This window comes from Phascolarctos cinereus, unplaced genomic scaffold (genome assembly GCF_003287225.1).
Source record: "Phascolarctos cinereus isolate Bilbo 61053 unplaced genomic scaffold, phaCin_HiC Scaffold_5;HRSCAF=322, whole genome shotgun sequence".
NCBI lineage: Eukaryota > Metazoa > Chordata > Mammalia > Diprotodontia > Phascolarctidae > Phascolarctos > Phascolarctos cinereus.
Window position 1 is genome coordinate 305750816 of NW_027555958.1, and position 24160 is coordinate 305774975.

Consider the following 24160-nt stretch of genomic DNA (forward strand, 5'->3'; position numbering starts at 1 on the left):
GGTCAGGGGCATCTATATATACCTTCAGCCCCTCTCCTCCTTGCTCTGTTTGGCATCTTCTTTGTATTAACAGTAAAGGTTAAATAATATCAGTGAGTCTGGGATGTGTCATTCATCTCAGTTCTGATTCTCCTTCCTAAGGAAATGGTGGGGCAGCTAGGTGGTGCTGTGAATGCAGCACCAACACTGGAATCAGGAGGATCTGAGTTCAAATGTGACCTCAGGTACTTACTGGCTGTGTGACCTTGGGCAAGTTGCTTAACCCCAATTGCTTCCAAAAAAGAAGAAAATGGTTTTTAGATCCCAACTTTCTATTAAAAAAAAAGGCCAAACATTAGCAGCAGAGATCTTAGAACCTGCTTCCCAACCACCATTTTGGTGGATTAAGTTAGAAATAGCTTTCCTGAATGCAGAGGGAAGGAAGTATTCTAGTTTCTTCCACCTTCAGCGTGCAGGGTAAGCTTCATCTGAACAAATTTTTCTCCACATCCCAGTACTATGTATTACTCTTGTACCTAGGTTCATTAAATTCTCAGGCTGAAGACCTGTTATGAAACTATTATTTGCTATGAAGGGATGTTATTACCATGTCATATTGTCACATTCCCTCTCAAAGGGGTCACTTTTAGAGACCCTTCATTTGAAGCAACTTACTTCAAGGGTATGAGACAAGAGGCCTCTTCTTTGTCTTTCTGCCCCTTATCCTGGTTTCTGCCAAACCTCCCACACACACACACACACACACACACACACACACACACACACACACCCCTTTCTCAACTCCCTTGCCTATGAGGGGGCTTAGGAGACCTAAGTCTTGGTCCTGGTGGCTCTGTCCTTATTGGTGGGACCTTGGGGCCTCTGTTTTCTCATCTGTAAAATGAAGAGGTTTGACTAGATGAGGGGTGGGGAACCTGAGGCCTGGAGGCCACATGTGGCCCTCTAAGCCCTCAAGTGAATTCCTTCGACTGAATTAAAACTTCACAGAACAAATCCCCTTAATAAAAGGATTTGTTCTGTAAAACTTGGACTCATTCACAAGGCTGCACCCAAGAACCTTTTGTGAAGTCTGGATTCAGTAAAAGGGTCACACTTGAAGACCTAGAGGGGACATGTGGCCTCAAGGCCACAGGTTCCGCACCCCTGGACAAGATCAAAGATATGGATCTGAATGGAACATTGGAAGCAGCGTGTTCTGCTCCCTCATTTTACATATGAGGACACGGTGACCCAAGGAGAAGCGGTAACCCCTGGGATTTTAACCAACGAGATGAGTTCTTTAAGTCCCTTCTATGTCTGACATCCTGTAACTCTACTTTAACCACTATCTTCCTATCTTTTTTGCCCTTGCCTTATTAGTCTCTACTTCTGTTCCTGCCCCTTACCTTCATGGTTTTACCTCTCACTCCTTCATTTTCCTTTTAACCCAGGAATCTCAGGGGGCTTTTATCTTGAACCCCAATATGATCCTGTTTTGCTCTGCCCCACCGCACACTGCCTTTAAACCATGCCCCAGAGTGTCTCTTGTTTTTCACTGTGCTGGAGGTGATTTTCCCTCCTTACTATCCATTCTCTATTTGGATATTTGAAATCCTGTGCAACTGTGACCAGTGCCCACCCTGCCTCCCCCCCTTTCCCTGTAGGAAATCAGCAAACGGGAAGATGCAGGTGGACAGTTAAGCTGTATTCAGCTGCCTGTCGACTCCTTAGGGGTAGGTACCCGTTCAGCATGACCTCTCCCCCTCTGTCTGACCTATACCAGCCTTGTGCTTCCCTCCCACTGCCATCCCTCCCGTTTTGGTGTTCCTCTGGTCCTTCACTCTTGCCTGCATTGGTGATTGTGGTTACCTTGGTGGTTTCTGTGGATGTCGTCAAGTAACTTTGATTTTAAGTCCCTTCCCTCTTGACAAGCTCAAAGAGGAAGCTCTCCTTGCTAGGATCCTTCTTGGCTCTGGCTCCTTGATGGGGGAAAAAGTCCCCCACCCATCCTCACCAGATTGTGAAGGAAGTGACTTAGAATCAAGTATATATATTTATATGTGTGTGTGTGAGATAATACTGAGCCATTCAGGTCTTAGGTGATAAAGAACTCCCAGCCCCATGGCCCCTCACATATCTCTCCTTCTCCCTTTATTCTTTTCCCAGGCTATTGGCTTTATGGGGTTCCTCCTGCAAGCTGCTTAAGTTGGGGAAGGGCCACTGGAGGAGGTGGGAAAGCTTCTGCCAGAACCATACCCATATTTTAATACTATCTAAGTATTAAATACCTAGGAGTATTAAGTGTTTCATTTCAGTTTTAATTCAAGCCCTTTTTCCATCCAGAAAAGCAAATAGGGAACAGAGAATTTCCTGTTCTATGGTCTCCCCTTGGGTCTATCCCCCCACTGCAGCCATGGTAGTCCCTAGGGGCTTCAAGGTGCAGGGAATGAAATTAGGGGCTTAAGGAGAGAGAGAGGGAGAACATTAAACCAGGATCCCCAGGAGGCTCTGGCTCCTGGAGCAGCACCCCAGAGCTCCCACTTGATAATTAAAGGCCTTGTTAGGGATGTAAACTGAGTTAATGAAAATGTTCCCCTGAGATGCCAATTAAGCAATATTTATATCCTTATCAAAAGTAGCTATCAGGAATTTTTTTTAATAACTTAAGGACAAGTGTGCAATTACTGGGAAACCTACTGACCTGTTAAGAAGGGAAAAAAGGCCATCCCAGAGATGAGAAGAGGGATTGAGACAGAAAGGTGGCAAGACAGGCCAAAAGAAAGCCAGGGACAGGCCAGATCTCAGGGATGTAGGGGCCTGAAGTGAAATAATAAAAATAAATAAATAATAGACAGACAGATAGATAGATAGATAGATAGATAGATAAAAGAAACTACTTGGGGCAGAGACTACCTGCTATGTAGGGGCTGAGCAACCCTCAAGGATCTCACCCAGGCTTTGTTTGGGCAGAGGGAATAGGGAGCCCTGGAGGAGAGGGCTGAAGAAGCCCAAGTGGCCAGTTAATAAGGAGGCTCCATCTGCCACTTCAGAGTTCCAGTTTGTGCGCCACCAAATCCCACTCCCATTCAAGCGCAATCCAGTTCACCCACCTGAGTCACTGGGAGCTGAGTTCCCAACTGATCCAGTTCTGTTTGTGGCCATCAGAGTTAGAAATGTTTTCCTCTGATTTGTGGCTGGTTGGGGTCAGAGGAGTCCATGCAATTCTGGCTCAGGCTGGCCCCAGGGGAGCCTGACTTTGTGAGAACAGGGCCTCCTGGTATGAACAGATGCAGGTGCATGGCTCATGTTGTGATCAATAGTTCCTGTGGTGTGTATGTGTGTAATCCCGGGTGCTCCCTGCGGTGTTGAAAAGCCCCAGAGTCCTGACTCCCCCCTCCTCTACCTCTCCCTAGGGAGATGCCACCAAATCTGAGTCAGAGACAGATTTCTTCTCACCAAGCCTGGATGGGAAGGGGGACAGGAAGAAGCACTTGGCCTGTGAGTAGCCCCTGCTCCTGGGCTGGGGAACAAGAGGGAGAGATGTGGATGCTCTGGTGGCTCAAGAGGTAATTGGGATCTTTGTTCTTCTCTCCCCAACCCCTCTCCAGTGATGTCCCTGGGAGAGCACCCAGAGCTGAAGAGGAGTCTTCTGCCACCACTCATCATCCATACTGCTGCCACACCCATGCCTTTGCCCAAGAGTGTTGGCTTAGGGGAGGCTTCAGGCCCTGCTTCTCGAAGACAAAGTGGGAGTAGCTCCAACGACCCCAATATGGCCCATGAGATGAAGTCACCGGTAGGGCTGTGTTTGCATTTGGGGTGGGGCAGGGGGCTGGAGGTATGATGTTGGAAGGAAGATGGAGACAGAGAAGGGAGGGACATGTAAGTCCAGTGTCTGTGGTAGGTGACCAGAGGGAGGAAATGGTTGGGGGGAGACTGGGGCCCTGGTGGAGAAAATGGGAAGAGAGTGGTAGATATTGATGTGAAGGGGCAGCAGGAGGAATACATGAATGAATGAATGAATGAATGAATGAATGAATGAATGAATGAAAGAAAATTTATTGAGGGCTTTCTATGTGCCAAGCATTATGCTAGATATACAAAAGCAAGACTCTGCCCTCATAAAAAATCACATTCTAGTGGGATAAACAACACATCTAGGGGGAAAGGCAATAAGAGGAGAAAGGAGAAGATTGGGAATGGAGCAAAAAGGGGGCTTCTATTTAGTCAGCTTTGAGAGGAAGTGATGCTGCCTAGACAGTCCCCAGAGCACTTCACAAAGTGAAGATAATAGAGTTCAGGTCTAATCCTCTTAATTTTTGCAACAGTGGAATTACCTTTCCCTCTCACTTCATCTATTAAGTGTTTACATTGTACAAAGCCCTAGCCATTGAGGAGATACAAAATTTGGGTAAGACTTGGCCCCTGCCTTTGGGAAACTGACAGTCTAGATGTAGCACATGCACAGACTGAGCAGAACAGACAAGGCCCAGATTGAGTGGACTGGGCAGTGGATTTGGCGTCAGGAAGACCTGAACTAAAATCTTGCCTCAGATATTTATTAGCTCTGTGAGTGTGGGCATCCCTTCAACTATCTGGGCCACTGTTTCTTCATCTGAAAAATGAGGAGGCCGGACCAAATAAGCTTTAAGGTTCCTTCCAGTTCTAAATCTGACCCTACACAAATTACGTGGTAAATGCATTTGAAAGGTGCAAAACAAATGTTCTGTGAGGCCTGAGAGGAAGGTCATTCCTGACTGGGGAAAGATCAGGGGAGACTTCAGACAGAAGGATGGCATTTGAGTTGGGCTTTAAAGGGAATGGGTAGGAATTCAGCAGATGATGAGACATCTTTTGCCTCCTTCCTCTCATCTCTGTCCTCTCTCCTTGCCCCTCTCCGTTTATGTGGAAAGTGATGGTGCAGTGGATGGCAGGAGGTTGGGGCTGTGACAGAGAGGCCAGAGGGGAGAGCGGCTTGGCTGACCTCTCAATCCCACTTGGCCCCCTCCCTAGCCCAGTGTCCGAAGCTCCCCTCACAGCCCCTGGAGTGCAGCGAGCAGCTGGAACAGCCGCCGGTCCAGCTGGAACAGTCTTGGCCGGGCGCCCAGCCTGAAGCGACGAAGTCCAAGTGGGGAACGTCGGTCGCTGCTGTCTGGGGAAGGGCGGGAGAGCATGGAGGAGGATGAAACCTCAGATGAGGACCAGGCCAGCCGGGTGGGAAGTGACCCCCGGGCAGGTTCTCTGGACAGAGAGGCCAAGGGCTCATTTGACCTCCAGGACACACTCCAAGTACCTGGGGTATATCGCACAGCCAGTGGCCAGAGCTCAGCCTCAGAGCACCAAGATTGCAACGGCAAGACAACATCAGGACATCCTGACCGAAACCTGCAGCTGGACGAGCCCCAGCTGGAGGGGGACGATGCTGATGATGAGGGCAATATGGTGAGAGCCATACTTGGGTGTGGAAGACAAAATGAAGGAAGAGGGTTGCTCTACTTAGCAGTCAACCCCTATGCCTGCTCCCCCACCCTTCTTCCATTCCCCACCTCTATTTGGTCCAAAAAGAACATTCTATTTCAGTCATTACCCAGTGGAGTTCAGCTCCCCTAGGATCCCAGATGGTAGTGATCTCTTGGGTAGGATCTGGGCATCTTTTGGTTCCTTTGACCTGGAAGTTTCTCCAACGGTTGTGCCTTTTGTCTCCCTTTCCCCTGCTCTAACCCAGAAAGGGAGGAGGCTTCATTTTGTTCCTGGACCTGTTACCTCTGAGGAAGTTGGTGGATATGGATGGTTTTGGGGGCATATGTGTATGAATCTTTCATAGCCCTCCCTCTGTGCCTGGGAGAAACCAATCATTCATCTTTCAGTGCTGATTTCTTCCCCTCCCCCCTCCTCCATATTAAGTTCCCTAATTCCAGGGTAAGATCTTATTCATCACTCTGCCTGAACACTCCTTCCTTCAACTCTTGCAGTTCAATTAAGCTGTGGGTGTGGTGGGTAAGGACAAAGGGGTGTGATGGAAGCTGAGGGCAGATCTCAGGGATGCTTGGACTTCAGGATGAGCAAATTTGAAGGGGATAGGATATGTTCCTTCTACCCAGGTGTATCTGTAAACAAACAGATGTTATCGGGAATGAAATTAGATAATTGACATGTCTCCAAAGAGGAGCAAAAATGGAGCCCATGGGTGAGACAGATTGGGGAGGAGGGAGCGGAAAAGGGATATGAGAGAATAATGGAAGTGAGGGACCAGGGAGGAGAGAGGAGAGGCAATGGGGAGGAAATGAAAGGTGAGGACAGCAGGAGAGGGGATAGGAGAGGGGTTGAGAAGATGGGGAAGGAGGGGTGGGAGGGAAAGGGGCTCTGAGAAGATAGGATGGAGGTTGAAAAGATGACACTGTCCCTTACTAGCTATGCAACTTGGAATGTCATTTTCCTTACTTATGAAATAAAGAAGGTGAGACTGGATGGCTTCCTGGCTCTTAATCTGTGATTCTAAAAACGAGAAAAGGGAAGGTCCAATGAAGGAATCAAAACTGGGAGAAGAAGGAGGAAAGTCTGGACTTTGGTCCCTTCTTCCTTTCATAGACTCTGTTCTTTCTGCAGAGCAAAGGGGAGCGAATAAGAGCATGGATCCGATCTTGGCTCCCTACCTGCTGCAGGGAGAGAGATACTTGGTCTGCCTACATCTTCCCTCCTCAGTCTAAGTAAGAGGGGACCCTGACCTCCTGGGGTGGCCTTGTAGCATGGTGAGGAAAGAACCAGCTCTGAAGTCAAAGGATTTGGGTTCAAATCCAACTTCTGATATTTAAATGTGTGACATTGAACAAATGACTTCACCTATCTGGGCCTCTGTTTCCTCATTTTTAAAATGAAAGAGTTTAACTAACTAACTAAATAAATAAATAAAATGAAAGAGTTGAACTAAGCTAACTTCCAAGATCCCTATCGACTCTAAATTCCTTTACCTTTACCCTGACCTTACCTGCTCTCATTTAATCATCTTGATAGAGCCCAGAATGAGGGGGGTAGTCTCCTTCTACCCAGCTCTATGTACCCTTAGCCCTAAGGAGATGAGGCCACCAAAGAGTAGGAGGTTCTTGGATGGGGAAAGGAAGCTTGAATATCGTGATCCCTATGTCTCTCTTTGTCTCCTTTTGTCCCATGGTCACTCTCTGTCCCATTGTCTCTCTCACTTTTCCATGACATACCCTTCTTCCCTCTTTCTCCTCTGTATGTCTCTATACTGGGTCAGGTTCCGACTGATGTGCCATAAAATCATCACCCACAAGATGTTTGACCATGTTGTCCTGGTTATCATCTTTCTCAACTGCATCACCATTGCCATGGAGCGCCCCAAAATTGACCCCCACAGTGCCGTGAGTACCCCATCCCCACCCTTTCACCTGGCCCCCATTCCACATGCCTGAAGCAATTCCGTGTCCTGGATTTCCCGGGATTGTCCCCATTTCAAATATTCTGTCCCATTGCCCTCATAAACCATCTGAAATGTCCTGGAAATTCTAATATTTTGGCAAGTAGTAACTGAATTAATGGAGTCAGCGAATGTTACAATAAAAATACACATAAGTCACAAGAGACCGAGAGTTATAGAAAATGGAGAAGTGCAGGTTGAAGGAATATTTGAGGGCACTTGAAAAAAATGTAAGCCTTCTAGCTCAGGTTACTATTGCTACTCACATGGCAGACACACTTCTTGGGCACGTGTCCTGGCGGTGGCAGTTGACCATGACCTCTCTTATCCCAAAGCCCCTAAGGCCTCCAGATATTGAATTTTACAAACTAAGTTAAAAGACTCCACTATTGTGGCAGCAGAGAAAAGATGCTGGGCCATTCATACTCAGCTTGGGATTTGGAAAATCTGGCCATTGTACCCACATCAAATAGTGTTTCCATTAAAGGAGGCCTCTACCTCAGCCTTTTCCACATAGTCCCCTCAACAGCACAGGGAATAAATAATCATCATCATTACAATACCCAGCATTTATGTAGTGCTTGGAGGTTTGCAAAGCACTTACATATGTTATCTTACTGGATCCTCACAACAATCCCATTGTTGAAAAGGGAGAATATTTGTCTCTCTAGCTTGGTGGAAAAGGCAATGTTTGTGTGAGTTAGTCTGTATATGTAGGGAGGAGGTAGAAGTAAGTATGAGGGGGAGGAGGGGAGTCTTCATGTATAGGTGAGTATGTCTTTGCCAAAGGCTGGATTTGTGAGTGAGTGTGTGTGTGTGTGTGTGTGAGAGAGAGAGAGAGAGAGAGAGAGAGAGATACAGACAGATACAGATTGACAAAGAAGCAGACAGAAAGAGAGAAACATGGACAAAGAGACAGAGACAGGTAGAGAGAGAAAGAGAGAGAGAGAGAAGGGGGGGACACAGAGACACAAAGTCACAGAGATAGGGAGTGAGAGATATAGAGACAAAGATCCAGAGAGACAAAGACATAGAAACAGAGATACAGACAGACACTGAGAGAGGGAGAAAGAGGGAGAGAGGGGGAGAGAGAGAGAGAGAGAGAGAGAGAGAAGAGAGAGAGAGAGAGAGAGAGAAGAGAAGGTAAAAGGAGGAGCTGCTATTCAGTTTCTATATCCTCTCATTTCATTTTGTTTTTTCTTAGCCCTACCCTCAGGCTTACAGTGTCCCTGATTTGAGGTCAGTCAAGAGGGATGCCCAGGAACTTTAGGCCTGGTGGTGGTGGTGCAGAGGAATCTACCCTACTTGGACTTTCCTGGCAGGATAGAGGAGTGGTGGTCTGGGCTCCAAAGATATTCCCTCTGCCCAACGGTCTGGCGTCCTTGGGGAGGTCCTTGGCTGGCTTGAAGAAGGCCAAGCTCCTCCCTGCTCTGCATTCAGGGCCTAGTGCCTACGTCTACACCTCAGGGAACAATTTTCTTCATCCCTCCCAGAGACTTGAAAATGCTTACATTCATTAGCCCTGGGCCTCAAATTCAGAGGTGATTCCTCCTTTCTGGTAACTTCAGCTTTTGTCTGGCTTGGAGGTGGGGAGAGGTTGAAGGGGTGGGAGATAGTTGTCTGGTTTCTGTTTTTAGTATCTCAAACATCTTGTTTGGATGTTACCAGAGTGGCCACGCCCCCCTCCTCCCACCATTGTTTAGATTTCGGATACCACTTCAGCTTCCATTTCCCATTAGGGTGGAAGCTGCCAACCAGAGGGGTAAGGGTGAGCCTTGGGAATGGGAATGTCAGTGACAGAAAAGTTTGTCAGGGCTCTGGAATTGGGGAGGAGGAGATTGACTCAGGAGTGTGTCCCAAACCCAACCTCCTCTTTTCACTGGAAGGGGCCAGGTGATGGTGCAAAGACAGAAGTCAAGGTTGCTCAAGGTGGAGCCAGGAGCTGAGTGGACCAAGCTGTGAGGGGAGCAGGAAGACTTTCAGGTTCCCTTCTCCACCCCCTTGGGCTGAAACTCAGGCCATTCTGCACCCATTGTTCGTCATGGGGCAGGATCCCAAAGGCCACAGCTCTGGAGACACTGATCTCCTTTCTCATTCCTGCTCTTTTCCAAAGTATTGCCAATATTTATTTCTCTATTCTTCATACCAAGCCTTCCTTCTCCCTTTCCTCTTTTCCTTCCCACTTCTCTCCCCTCCCTCCCTTTCCCCTAGCCCCTCTCTGCCATCTACACCTCCCTCTCCCCCTCATTTCCCCCCCCTTTCTCTCTTCCTTTCTCTTTCTCTCTCCCCTCCAACACCTGGTCTCCGGTCATTTGTCTCCCTCCATCCTTTTCTTTGTCTCCATTTCTTCCAGCTCCTTCATATAGTCAATCCTTGCCTTGAAATTATCAAAGAGAAGGTGTACATTTCTTTCCTGTGTAATCTCTGCCTTCCCCTTTCCCCAAAATTGTGTAGTGGGGATGTCTGTGAACAGAGTCCCAGCTGAGATTGTAGCTCTTTTCTTTTGATGGGCTTGGGCCAGAATCAAGGAAATAAGGTGTCAGCCAAACATTTATTGAGCACCTACTGTATGGTAAGCACTGTGTTAAGTGCCAAGGTTACAAAGAAAGGCAGCTCTAATCTTGTGGCAGAGACAACAAGCAGACAATTATGTACCAACAAGCTATATACATGATAAAAAAGAAGATGAGAGGGAAGACACTAAAATTAAGATGGATTGGAAAAGGCTCTGTGTGTGTGTGTGTGTGTGTGTGTGTGTGTGTGTGTGTGTGTGTGTGTGATGGGAAATAAGGGCCACAAGTGAAGTCAGAGTTTGCTAACCCTTTATAGATGTAGCTGTGGGAGTGACCTTGAGCAAGTCATTTCCTATTTCTGGAATGAGTAAAGTAGACTAGAGTTGTTCCAAGGGCCCCAGCAGCAATAACATCCTATGTCCCTGTTAATTAAGATCTTGAAAGTGGGGCTCAAGATTCCTTCATTCTGATCTTGACCCTAACACTCCCTTATTTTCTCCCTGGACCATCAGGGATGTGCTGGTAAAGTTTAACAACCAGCTCTCCAAAAACAAATCTAGATGATCAACAAAACAAGAAATGAAGGCCTGATTATGTTGTAGCCTTTGTGAATTTCTGAGGTGTAAGTGTTTATACTGAAAATCCACTTGGTCATTTGAGCTGGTTCTAGCATACCCCTGACAACAACTGAGAACCAGGTTTAGGAGTATGATAGGAAGCTGTGTCCATGAAGCAAACAGTCCTATGTTGGCCAACCAAGCTGGAGAGTGGGGGCCAAGTGAAAACGTCTGGGAGAAAAGAATGTTGACATTTGTGGAGGTGGAGGTTGTATCAATAATGGGATTATTCTTCTGAGATTTCATTTTTAGGGGGAAAAAAAGAACCAGTTTGTTTTCCAGCACAAGTCTGTATCAGATGTTGGGTTGTGTGTATGTCTGTGTAAGTTTTTTTGGGGGGGAGGGGCAGAAACAAAGGTACTATTGTCATTGGGCAGAGGATCCATGAGGTCATTAGGCTGTACAGTGGTTGGAGTACTGGTCCTGGAGTCAGGAAAACCTGAGTTCAAATCCAGCCTGAGACATTTCATGACAAGTCACAATTTTCTGTAAAATGGGACTTTGCAGGATTGTTGTGAGGATCAAACGAGATAATATTTGTCAAGCATTTAACATGGTGCTTGGCACATAATAGGCGCTCTGTAAGTGTTTATTCCCTTCCCTTCCCCTCCATCAAAAAATTTCTCTCTCAACTTTTCTTTCTCAGGAGCGAATCTTCTTGACACTTTCCAACTATATTTTCACTGCAATCTTTCTGGCTGAGATGACAGTGAAGGTGATGGGCAGATAGCATGGATTTGGGACCCAGTGGATTATCGGGGTGGGGGCTCAAGGAAAGAGGTTACAGTAGGATGCGGCAAAGAGTGGTGAGGCAGAAAGTGACTCTGGGCCTGTGTGAGCCTACGGTTGTAGGACAAAAGGAAGGAGAAGGGAGCAGGCCGCATCAGATTAGGGGAGAGATTTGGGATTAGGTAGTGAAGCTGTTGCATCAGGAAGAGTTGAAGAAAAAGTAGGCTGGGTTGGATAGGGGAGAGTTGGGGGTTGGGAGATTGGTGGGGCCAGATTTGAGGGAGAGGGCAGACTGAGTTGAAATAGTTGAGGGGAGGGAAGAATGGGTTGGGAGGAGGTTATGGGAAAAGACTGGATAGAGTTGGGGGATGGACAGACTAGATTGTCTGGAGGAAAAGGGTTGGGAGAAGCAGACTGAGGTGAGTAGAATGAAGTTGAGGCAGGGGTAGATTGGGTTGAATACAAGAGATTTTGAGAGAGAGAGCAGGCTCTTGGATGGGAGGAAGTGGAAAAGAAGGGCAGACTGGGTTAAGTAAGAAAATTGGGGGAGGGAAAAGCTTAAGCTGAATAGAAGAGAGTTGTGAAGAATGGGGCAGATTATGTTGAATAGAAGAGAGTTGGGGAAAGATAGAAGAGATTTGGGAGAGGGGTAAACTAGGACGTAGAAAGACTAATAGGTGACCATGGTTGGGTAACTGGGTTCACAGGTAGTGGCCCTAGGCTGGTGCTTTGGGGAGAAGGCTTACCTTCGGAGCAGCTGGAACATACTGGACGGGTTGCTTGTACTCATCTCTGTCATTGACATCCTAGTTTCCATGGTCTCAGACAGTGGTACCAAGATTCTGGGCATGCTTAGGGTGCTTCGGCTCCTCCGAACACTCCGACCGCTCAGGTAATACCCTCTCCCCAGGAAATGTGACTACCCTCCCCTTAAGGTAACACACCCTTCACTCTGGGAGATGAAACCAACTTCCCCATCCTTTCCTCAGAAAGTGTGACTGCCTTCCTTCTAAGGTTGTTATCTGAGGGAATTGACCCTTCCCTCAAAGGATGAAACTACCTGCCCACAAGGTAACACCCTTCTCTTGAGACTTGTGAATCTCTCTCCCCAAACTCCTACCTTAGATATGACTTCTCTCCTTTCCCTAACTCTTCCTGAAGGGACTGTGACTACCCCCCAAAGTAACCCTCCCCTGCTTCCAGTGACATTTTGACCCTAAGAGAACAAGCCTACCTAAGATTCTACTTCCCTCTCATATACTTAAGGTAACACATTTGGGTGCTAGAAGATAAATAGAACTACCCAAAGCAGGGCTAGGTGGGCTGTGGCTTGGAAGTTGGCTGCTTTGTGGTACAGAGTGGCTTGCCTCAAGGATTGGGGACAACTGAGTTTCCAAGGAATGTCAAAGGAGGACAAAGTTCCTGATGTGAAGTCAGGCCTTCTCCCCTTCTAGGCCTGGTCAGATCCCCTTTGCTGCCTCAGAGATTTCCTTTCTCTTTTATCATTTCTGCTACTTCCTCATTCCCCTTAGGGTCATCAGCCGGGCCCAGGGGCTTAAACTGGTGGTGGAGACTCTGATGTCATCCCTGAAGCCCATTGGAAACATCGTGGTCATTTGCTGTGCCTTCTTCATCATCTTTGGCATCTTGGGAGTGCAGGTTAGGAGGGCTGGAGAATTTGTGGAGTGCAAAACTGTGAATGAGAGGGATTGGGGGGGGCATCTGGTTACAAGGGGCAGAAATGACCCTATCAAAGGAGATAGGAAAATCTTCAGGAAGCTAGGTCAATAATCAGGGTGTCCTGGCGCTACCACCACTGCTGTTTTCATCTTCTGTCCTCTCCACTTTAAACAACAAAAAGCAGAACACAGAGGGTATCCTCTCCTCTTTTTTCTTCTCTTTCCCATCATTCCCTTTGGGAATCCCATGATGGGGGTGGAGGAGGGGGAGGGGGAGTTTGGACGTTCTGGGGACCTAAAAGGAATGGGAATTTCAGAGGTGACCCTTCGCATAACCATTCCCCAAGCTCAGGCAATGAATCCACTTAGCAGATCCAGGACCAACATCCCTTCCCTTCTATTATACTCCTACCTAGGAGGGTAGGAAGGGTAGGAGGCCAGGCTGGGGATCAGGAGCCTAGACAGCTGGGCCCAGTTAGCAGCAGGCGCAGGCCTCAGACGGGACAGGAAGTGGAGGATGGGACTGGGGGGGCAGTGTTGGGGAAACTTGGCCCCCAGCCCAGAAAGGGAACTTTGCTTTTCTTTGGCCCCAGAATTGGGAGATCCCGACAGGGAATAGCAGTACCAGATGTGGGTGGGAGCCTCGGATAGAGGAGCTGGGGGGAGGGGCTGTGGAGAAAAATAATAGAAGCTACTCATTGCAATGAAGCAAATTAGTCTCAAGAAATATCTAAGCCTCACTTCCCAATCCCATTCCCCCACATGCATTCAGAGCCCCTGACTCTGGCTGTCTTAGCTATAACTGTTTGGGTGGCACCAGGTCTGGGGTTGTTATAGGAGCTGAAGGCTCCTGGGTGACTGACCCCCTCCCAGCACCACTCCCTCCTCCCAGCTTTCCTCAGGGTCATTCTCTAGGTCCAATTATCTCCTGTTCTCCTGGTAGTGCTTTGGCCACCGGAGCCAGGCATTTGAACTTCTCATCATGGAAGCCACACAGTGCTCAGACATCTCCTGGTCTTCCCCCACCCCACCTCTACTCCCTGTCTCCTGATATTTAGTAAAGAATGGACCACATTTGCACCCTTCCTCTCTGTACAGGGATGGGGACCCATCACAGCATCTAAGAGCCCCCATTCACCCCTTTCATTTCCCTCTCGCAATTCCCTTTTTAATCATGATCCGTATCAGTTACTACCTTCTACCCTCTCTCATCACCCCTCCTCTAAAACATCCCATTCCTTAATTTTCCCTTTGCCTTCATTCAATTGTTCCCCCCCAAATCACCCTTTTCTCCTTCTTGTGCGTTGATTAGCATTTTACCACTATTCTCGCGCTCCCAATTACTTTGAATCATATCAGGGTGGCCACAGACCAAGTGGGAGGTCGGGATTATGACGGGAGGTGGGGAGGTGGGTGGCTGTCCAGAGCAGGAGTTAGGGGAAGAGCAGTACCATCCCTGGGTTTTCTTGGGTTCAGGCTCCAGCCACTCCAGAGACATCCCACTAGCTTTCATGAGGAGGAAGATTCTGCTGCTTCCCTAATAATGGGTCCCTCCCTTTCACCACTAATCCCGTCTGTGGAGCCGAGCTGATCTGAGCTGGGGATGTGGAGGGGGTAATCTTGTGCCACTTTGGGTGCTCACAGCCTCTCTCTCTCTCTCTCTCTCTGTCTCTCTCTGTGTCTCTCTCTGTCTCTGTCTCTCTGTCTCTCCCCTTCTCTCTCTCTCCAACTTCTCTCTGTCTCTTTCTCCCCCTCCCCCTGCCTCCCTCCCTCCCTCCCTCTCTCTCTCTCTCTCTCTCTCTCTCTCTCTCTCTCCCCCCCTCTTTTTTCTATCTCTTTCCAAACATATGTATGCATCTCATTCTTTGGGGACAGCTCTTCAAAGGGAAGTTTTTCATATGCCAGGGCGAGGACACGAGAAATATCACCAATAAGTCAGACTGCACTGAGGCCAGTTATCGGTGGGTCAGACACAAGTACAACTTTGACAACCTGGGTCAGGTGAGCACTGTGGGAGAGATGAGTCCATGAAGGGGGGAGCTCATCGAGGTTGTTGTTCAGTTGTTTCAGTCACATCTTACTCTTCAAGACCTCTTTGAGGTATTCTTGGCAAAGATACTAGAATGGTTTGCCATCTCCTTCTCCAGCCTATTTTATAGATGAGGAAACTGAGGCAAACAGGGTTACATGACTTGCTCAGGGTCACACGGCTAGTAAATGTCTCAGGCTGGATTTGAATTCAGGTCCTCCTGGCTCCAGAGCTAGCACTCTATCCACTGTGCCACCTAACAGCCAGCAGTGGGATTGTCCCAGGATCTTGGCTTTTTCTCCTTTTTCCCCGTTTTACTTCTTCCATGTTGTCTCCCCCATGAGACTAAATTCCTTGAGAGCAGAAATCATTTTGGGGTTGGTTTTTTTGTTTGGTTTGTTTTGTTTTTGCTTTTAACTTTTCTGTATATTCCCATCACTCAGCACTGTACATGCCGCACAGTTAGTGCTTAATAAATACCAGTTGACTTGACTCTTCTCCCCCTGCTGATACAAAAATTTTGGGGGTGTCTAGTGACCATGACCCTGCCTACTCAAAGCCAGGAGATATACAGAGATTTTAGTGATGGTCCCTTTAGCCTCCAAGTCTTGGTCTACAGAATGGAGAAGCCTCCCAGGCTCTGGGATGTTTCCACAAGCTGACAATTGATGGAATTTATATAGGCAGGTTGTTGCTGCTAATATCTGAGGATGTTTTGGTGTAGGATGGGAAGACTTTGGCAAAAGATAACAGGGGGCATCCTGGGTTCCTGACATCCCTCTGTCTTTCCTGGGTTAGGCCCTCATGTCCTTGTTTGTGCTGGCCTCTAAGGATGGCTGGGTGGACATCATGTATGATGGGCTGGATGCTGTGGGTGTTGACCAGCAGGTAGGTGGATCAGGGACAGATGGTTCCTTGCTTTCTGAAGTCTGTCCATGGTGGGTCTGGGTCCCTTTGAATTCCAGGCTTAGTGAAACCAGACAGTAGGGCTGGAAGAACCCAAGACAACAGACCCTAAGGTAATGACGCCAATAGAAACAAGGCTCTAGTCTTATTTTTAACAAAATTAAGCAATTAGTTTTAAGGATCTAGTCATTGGTGCTACAAGCCAGGGATTTCAGGGTGAGGGTGGAGGGAAAGGTCTCCTGTAGGGAATTTTTGTTTCGCACAATCTACCTCTAGAGCCTCTAGGCCAAGGGTGGGCTACCTGAGGCCAGCCTCCAGGCCACATGTGGCCTTCTAGATCCAAATTGGATTCAGTCAAAAGACCACACTTAAGGATCTAGAAGGAGGCCGCAGGTCCCCCACCCCTGCTCTAGGCCCTTTCAGCCCCCAGATCTCTGCTGTGTACCTATGTCTCCTGCCTTGCTTCCCAGCCCATCATGAACCACAACCCCTGGATGTTGCTGTATTTCATCTCCTTCCTGCTAATCGTGGCCTTCTTTGTGCTGAACATGTTCGTGGGTGTGGTGGTGGAGAACTTCCACAAGTGTCGGCAGCACCAGGAAGAGGAGGAGGCCCGGCGCCGGGAAGAAAAGCGCTTACGGCGGATGGAGAAAAAGAGAAGGAGTAAGGAGAAGCAGATGGCTGGTCGGTAGTCTTTCCACATCTCTCTGAATCCTGCTTGAATCTGGCCTTGGCCTAGTAACCTCAGGTGCTGGGGGGGCAGAGGGGAGGAGACTCACCTCCTTCCCACCTTCTCTCCTATCACCTTGGGCATGTGTGCCTCCAGAAATCTGCATGATGGAGACTAGCTCGGCCCCGCCAGAGGGGATGATATCCCCAAAGGGGCCTGCATGGTTTTCAGCACCTAGTCCCCATGCCGTGCCCCATCCCGGCCAGTACAGCATTTTAAACAATGCCAGGTGAGACCTTCACTGTCTCTCCCACCTCGCCCCTGCTGCTGGGGTGGAGTAAGATGCATCACTTTTAGATTTCCTGACACCTGCCAAAGGGTGCCCTAGCCTTAGCCCCAGGGTGGGATAACATGAAAGGGGTGGAATGTAGTAATTGGTCGAGTTTGCCTCAGTCTGTCCAAGGGCTTGAGGCTGCAGGGTGAGTCTCTGGTTAGTCTCTGAGTTGATGGGATGAGACAAAGACCCAGACCCTCCCTCCTCTCCCTTCCCTTCTAAACTATCTGACTTTCTGATCATTTCTTTTTTTTATCTTTTCAAGTTTTGGCCCTGGCACAGAGAAGACTTGGGTCAGAGGTCAGAGCAACTTTCCATATTGTCCATGGCCCATGGATCTTGGATTATTATCTCTTATCTCCTCTTCCATGTGTCTCAGCCTTCTTTGTCTCATTACCTGGAAACCCTCTCCTTAACAGCCTTTCCTCAAAATACACACTATTGTCTCTTATAACACTCCGTCCCTGTCCTACCCTTCCTCCATTCTGGCTGAACATTCATAATCTCTGAGCACTAAGCCCTTTCCCCAACCCCTTTATACTCTGAAATCCATTTCAGAGTATAGGGGATTCATCTTCTAAATGAGGGGATCACACTAAAATGATCTCTGAGGTTCCTTCCATCTCTGAGAAAATGACCTGGAAAGACAGGTCTTCATCTCTGCTTCTTGGCATCTATATCCTTGTCTTTCCATTTCTGTCTGCATGACTTTCTATCCCTGCTATGGGTTTTTTTTTTCCTGTATTGCTCTTTTATCTCAATGAATCTATCTTTCTAGGTGATGTCTCTTTCAGTATGTGTAAAAGTAGCCTGCTCATATCTATGCATCTTCCTGTTTCTTCCCCCCTTTTAATGTGTACCTCTCTGTGTCTCAGAATTTCTTTCTTTCTCCATTTATGTCTCTCTGCAGTACTTAACCCTGTCTCTGCTTGTGTGTGTGTTTTTTTTCCTGTGTTACTCTCTTTCTCTGAATGTCCCTACATTGGTGCATGTCTCTTTGTCACCATTGATATCTATCTTCTGACTGTCTTTTTGTCTTTCTGTCTTTTTTTGCCAATCTTTTTTTGTCTGTTTCTTGGTGTGTTTTTCTCTCTCTCTCTGTAGATAGATTTTTCTGACCCTGTGTGGCTGTCTAATCTGTATATGCCTCTTTTTCTGTCCCCCCAAATTAACAAGGGATTTGGACTTCTCAGAGTTTTCCCTGTGACTTGTTGGAATGTGAAATTTTGTAAGATGAGTTAGGGAATTCTCTGTCTCTCCTTTTGTAGTCCCATTTCTCCTCACCACATCAGAGGAGCCAGGAATAAGAGACAGTAATGTTGGGTACTAAAATAAAAGAGTTGGGAAGATGGACGTAAAGACAGGTGCTAATTATTGAACGAGTTATAGAAATTACGTGAAAACCTCCAGCCTCTGACCAGTCCTAGCACTGGAGAAGAAATGGGAAATGAGGTTCCCTAAATAGCATCTGTGCATCACCTCTCCCTTCACCTCCTCATATCCTTACTTAGCTGGATGGGGGCATGTTCAGTCTGGGTTCTCAGTGGAGATGTCTGAGGCTGACGAAGCATTGTCCCCCAGTGACAATGTTCTGACTCGAACCTGCCCTCTACCCTCCTTCTTGTTTTCCTCTACTGATGAATTTCAGATTTAATTTATTTTTCAGGATACATGTGTGGCTTATGCCAGCCTTGCAGAGCTGGAGATCAGTGAGCTTTATCTATCCATAGACATAACAGCTAATCGCACATTATACTCAGATATAGAAGCCTTGTTATGACTCTCTCCACCTAAAGGCCTCATAGAGCTGCTGTTAGCTCTGAAATGCCTCTGACAGCCAGACAGAGCTGCTGTTCCCATCACGGTGGTTCTGATAGCTGGGAAGTCACTGCTTCTCCTTGGGTGTCTCTGATGACCCAGAAAATATGGCTGTTGTCACAGCATTGCTCCCTGCTGTTCAGGGAGCCTCTGCTCACTTGTGGTTTAATATTATGGGCAAACGATGGGTTTGTAGGAGTTGAGGTCAGAGGTGAGGCTTGAAGTTAGTAGTGGGGTGTGGGGTCAGAGGTAAGGTTAAGAACTGGGGTCAGGGTGAAGAGCAAAGATCAGAGAATCAGAGGTGACGTTAGGAGTTGGGGTCTGAGATAAAAGGTTAAGGGTAGGAATTGGGATTAGGAATGAGGATTGAGGTTACTTGCTGAGGCAAGGGGGTAAGGTTTAAAGTTAGAAACTGAGGGTTAAGGTGATCAAAGGTGAAGGTTGAGGTTAGAATTTGGGCCATGGATGAATATTAAAAAGAGGAGTCACATGAGGGTTGAAGTTAGGAGCTGAGGTCAAAAGCGAGTTTTGAGATTAGGAACTAGCATCTGGGGTGAGGGGTAAGGTTTAGAACTGGGGTCAGTAGTAAAGATTGAAGGTGGGAGTTGAAATCAGAAGTGCGATTTGATGTTCGAAGTTGGGATGAAGAGTGAGATTAGGATTGGGGCCAGGAATGAAGAATGAAGTTAGGAATTGGGGTCAGAAATATCCAGATTTGGGTTTGGGGTGGTCAGTATTTCCAGGGCAAGAACTGCTGTTCTGTGACCAGCCCAGTGCCACCAGGTCCATTCAGTGACCAATGTCGTTTCATTCTTTTAGATCTAATGCTGGATGATGTAATAAGCCCCGCCAGCTCTGCCAGCGCAGCACCAGGTACTGCGGCTATGGGGTAGTTGGTCCAAGGGGCATGGCCTGGGGGATTTTACTGACCTCAGGCCCTGCCTGCTTCCCAGTTCCTATCTCATTTGTACATGGATATGTCATTTGCTTCCTCTCCATGACACATCAATCTCATACTTGTGGGGTGAGGGTTGGGGGTTGAAGGGTCCCCATATCCCCAAGAAGGCACCATTTGAAATCCTAGGTCTTGTCTGACAGAGCTTATGCTCAGTTGGCAGGGCCTGAGGACCTAGGTGAGGCCATATCCCCAACCTCTGCCTTACACCCTTAAACTATCAACCTTCCTTGCAAAGACCAGGAGATGATGGTCCAAGAGCCAACCACAAGCTGGACCACCACCCTGAATCTCTTCCTATCCTGTCCACTCTCTTTCCTAACTCCTCTACTACCACCCTTGGCTTTTCAGCACAGTGGCAATTATTACAGCTGCAAATCTCTCTAGTCTCCTTTTGTCTGAAGAAGAGACTTTGATCTGAGGGAGCATTATGAGAGGAGAGAGGATTTGTTTTTAAAATGTAACGATGAATAATTTAACAGACACATTAATAGTCAAGAATACGCAGTCTCTACGTCAGGGCTACAAACAGCAGGAATTGGATCAAGACCTGAGTTAGCCAAGATCCTCTCTTCCCAAAAGCCAAAGATTTGGGAGAAGGTCTAGGCCACTTGTTGGAGACTGTGTCTTTGGGCACCCCTGGCCAGACAGTGTCCTTTCTCTACCATTTGAGATATGGCTTCCCTTGCTCTCCTCATCACCAATGAGTTCTCCTATGAGGTTTCAGCCCCTATGTGTGCCAGCCCCTAACCCTGGCCATGCTCTCCTATGTCACTGCACGCTTCCTCCCTGCACGGACTCACAAAGGACTCACTTCATGGGTACGTGGCTGTTGGGTCAGTGCCCCATGCCAGGGGAAGGCTCTATGATAGCCCAGTGGTGGAACCACAGGGAATTAGGTCAAGGGTCTGTCTTTTAGGACTCACTGATCAACCCAAAGTGGGATACCCCAAATGTCCATTTTGCATATAGTGTCTCAGTAGCACCCCCTGACCTGCCCTCATCTCACCGTGATCGATGTTGTACATCCCATAAGGAGCTGATGGGGACATGTCCAGTATTGAGTGGAAGCCTCCCTGGAATCATCAGCTGTGCTTTGTGTCTGGATCCCCTGGGTCCATATGTGACAATGTTAGGATCCCATATCCCTATCATGCTGTGTTTGAGGAGAAGAGTGGAAGACATGGGCAGGAGGAATTCTATCCATGCTCTCTTGAGTGGTATAAACCCTGACACATTCATTCTCTCTCTCTCTCTCTCTGTCTCACACACACATACACACAAACACACACACACACACACACACACACACACATACATACACGCACAGAGTTTTACATGAGCTCATACATACACTGTCATTTAGGTCTGAAGTAGGGGCTCCCAGTGGTCCTGTTGTTACCCCACACATAATCTTAGACACCCACTGTTCCCCTACCTGCTTATTTTGTTTCCTGTTCTGGGTCTGTAGCTGCGTTATGTCTGATCCAAGCAGAGGGTCCAGACAAATGGACAACCCCCACCTTCCAGTCTAGTGTGATTGGTGGATGTCCAAAACTTCTATTCTGTGACATGGTTCTGACCCCTCTTCCACTTAATATCCCAGCTTCCTCCCAATAGGAAGGAGTCTTAGACCCCAGAGTGAGATCATCAGCTCAATGACTGTCTAGGGTAAAGGGTGGGTTGGAGAACTGCATTCCTTCACAGGTACCAGCAGATGGGGAGGGGAGGAAGAAACAACAGTGACCAGGGCCCCAGTCTTTTGCTGAGCAGCTTTGGCTATAGACAGATGAGGACTGAGTTTGGTTTATAGCCAACTTGGTTGTAGGCAGTGAACCCCACAGCCATCAAGCACCCTCTTCCTCCTTCCCACCATATTCCCTATCTCAAAGACCAGACCTGGTCAAAGGAGCCAAATGTGTGACCCATCCCATGGGGGAACTGTGTCACACGTCATATGGCTCCCTACCTCCCCACTTTCCACCTGGTTCTGCCCTTTCACCTGGTCTGTGCCTGAAATCTACTCAATGATGACCCCAACTAACCCACTGTGCCTGTCGCCCTTCATCTGTGTCCTCTCAGCCACTCAGTCCTTGGGGGGCTTGTGCAAGGAGGGACAGGATAGGGGAGTGCCCTGCTTCCCATCTCGCAGATTTGTCTGATATCTACCCAGCCTGCTATGACTCGTGCAGCTGGAAGTGGGCATGGGTATAAGGTAGAAAGGCATGAACCCCAGGATAATTCCCAATCAACTAAGGATTTCCCCAGTGATTTAAGTAAGAATTCCCCATACCTCTCCCTCCTTCCCCTGCCCCCAATCTCCCTGGGCTGTTGTGGCTGAGACAGTAGCTTCCAAAGCAACTTAATTTGTGGCCCCCTGACAAGGTAATCTACATTTACACTAATCTGCATGCCAGGCATGTGGGGGATGTGCCACCCCCTGCCCATGTAGCCAAGAGAATGCTAAGCAGGGTTGGATCACCAGGGCTGCCGTTCCACACGGGCTGCCCACAGGTGGATGCCCCTGAGGGTTTGTGTCTAAAAATGACCGCAAAATAATAATAAAATAAAACCCCACAACCTGTCATTGGTTTGGAGAGGGAGTAGGAAAAGGGGTGGGGAGGGAGTGTGCTAAGGGAGGAAAGGATTGCTCTGGGAAGCAAGGGGATATGGGTTCTATTCCCAGCTCTGCCCCCTAGTTAGCTGTGTGACCTTGGACAGGCCACTTCAACTCCCAGGGCCTCAGTTTCCTCCTCTATAAAATGAGTGGATTGGATTAGATGATCCCTAAGGTTTCTTCTAGCTCTGGCGTTCTAAGGTTTTGATGTCCCTGAAACACTGATGAAGGGTTTCTAGATGTTTCTCCATGTTATGGTGGGGGATGGTGAGGAGGGGGACAGGGAGAGGAGACAGGGGAGGCTGCCTTATGGATGCTTGGGATGGTTAGTGATCAATCCCCCACTCCTGCTTAGCCTCGCCTCCCTGGCCTTATTTGGGGGCGGAGGGGAGTCTTGGAGGACTTGTCTATCAGGGACCACTGGCTGAATTCCAGTATGACTCTCACTCAGACAGATAGAACAAGAGCAGAGGCAGAGGTGGGAGCCTCTCAATTTGGCCAGCAACACTGCACATAAATTAAGCCTATATAAGTATTCGGTTTGGGGTAAAGGGATGGGGAAGGTGCCCTCCCTCCCTCCCTCCAGTTCCCTTCTGCATTGTCTCAGCTAATAATGGGGCTAATAAGAAGACAGTGTTTCTAGCTTAATTGTATTCAAACATTTTGGTTAATTCCCCATTCATATTTTAGCATAATGGGATCGGGTGCTTTCAGCTTTTATGGAGATTAATTAGAGTCAGAGAGATCCCGCCTCTTGAGCTGCGTATCTCAGCTCCCTCCCAGCCCTTTGCAGGGATGCAAGGAAGAGTCCTCACTGGTCTCCAGTCAACTCTCTGTTACCCATACAATGGAAGATCCAAGGCTTTGTTGTTCCCAGCCCAGATCAACCTACCCCCCTCTCCCCCCTCCCCCTAAACAGGCATATCTTTCCTCAGGGAGATACTGTCTTGAGTCAACCATCATGTAGAAGATCAATCTTCAGTGCCTGAAAATAAAACAAAAATCATAATGCATCCCCAAATTGAAAAGACAAATCCTAGGATGCTTTGGTTTGGGGGGTGAGAGGGAGGTAGAGATTATTTACACCATTGCCTTTTCACATTAGTCTAGATAACCGAGAGTTGACCATGTGAGAACAGAGCTTGTTTTTTGTTTCTGGGCTCCACACCCCTCCTATGAAGAATTTTAAGTCCTGACTCCTTTTTTCAGTCTTCATCTGGGTCTCACCTCCTTTCCTTTTCCTGCTTTATCTGTCTCTCTGTTAAAAAAAAAAAAACCAGCACAAGGATGGAGTCCTAAGTGGGAGCTGGTTTAGAGTCAAAATTTCCTGTTGCACCTAGCCAGCCTCATCCTGGGGTGCAGTCCATGCTACCGATGGGCTTAAGTCCTCCTAGGCATCCCTGGGGTGGGAAGAAGGACTGTCTGAGATCATGTCTGTTTGATGGAGCTGCCAGGGAGCCTGATCAGTCCCCAAAATACTTTCCCTCAGAATGAGAATATCACTCTTTCTGCTCTCCCGAGATCCACCCCAACCCTCAGTCTCTATCTAGGCTGGATCTTGCTCCCTAGATTTGTCCTTAGTGCCTCTAAGGGACAGGATTACTCCTGGGGCGGTGATTTTAATCACTAGCTGATCTCCTAATTACAAGAGTAATATTATGCTTCTGACAGATCTCAGACAGCCTCTTCCACTCCAATATGCATTATCATGCTGCCCTGAATTTATGGTCTCAGGCTGGGCATTTCCCCATTAGAGATTAGGTGAGCAAATTAGTTTATCTCCTCAAACATCCAGGATTCCAAGAGCTTGTATCTAGAATGAAAGCAGACCCTCTTTACCTTCACTCCAGGAACACATGGGCATCAGGGTGTGGGGGTG

The 24160-nt window shown here is 47.9% G+C and overlaps 1 protein-coding gene across 1 annotated transcript in view; it reads left to right on the forward strand.

The window, feature by feature from the left end:
- Nucleotides 1–24160, forward strand: part of CACNA1G (calcium voltage-gated channel subunit alpha1 G) — a 78633-nt gene that overhangs the window by 39119 nt on the left and 15354 nt on the right. Inside the window, 13 exon segments of the mRNA XM_020972560.2 lie at nt 1644–1712; nt 3393–3477; nt 3588–3775; nt 4993–5421; nt 6586–6686; nt 7235–7358; nt 11191–11259; nt 11981–12165; nt 12806–12932; nt 14828–14953; nt 15780–15869; nt 16358–16571; nt 19529–19582. Coding sequence (XP_020828219.2) covers nt 1644–1712; nt 3393–3477; nt 3588–3775; nt 4993–5421; nt 6586–6686; nt 7235–7358; nt 11191–11259; nt 11981–12165; nt 12806–12932; nt 14828–14953; nt 15780–15869; nt 16358–16571; nt 19529–19582 — 1861 coding nt within the window.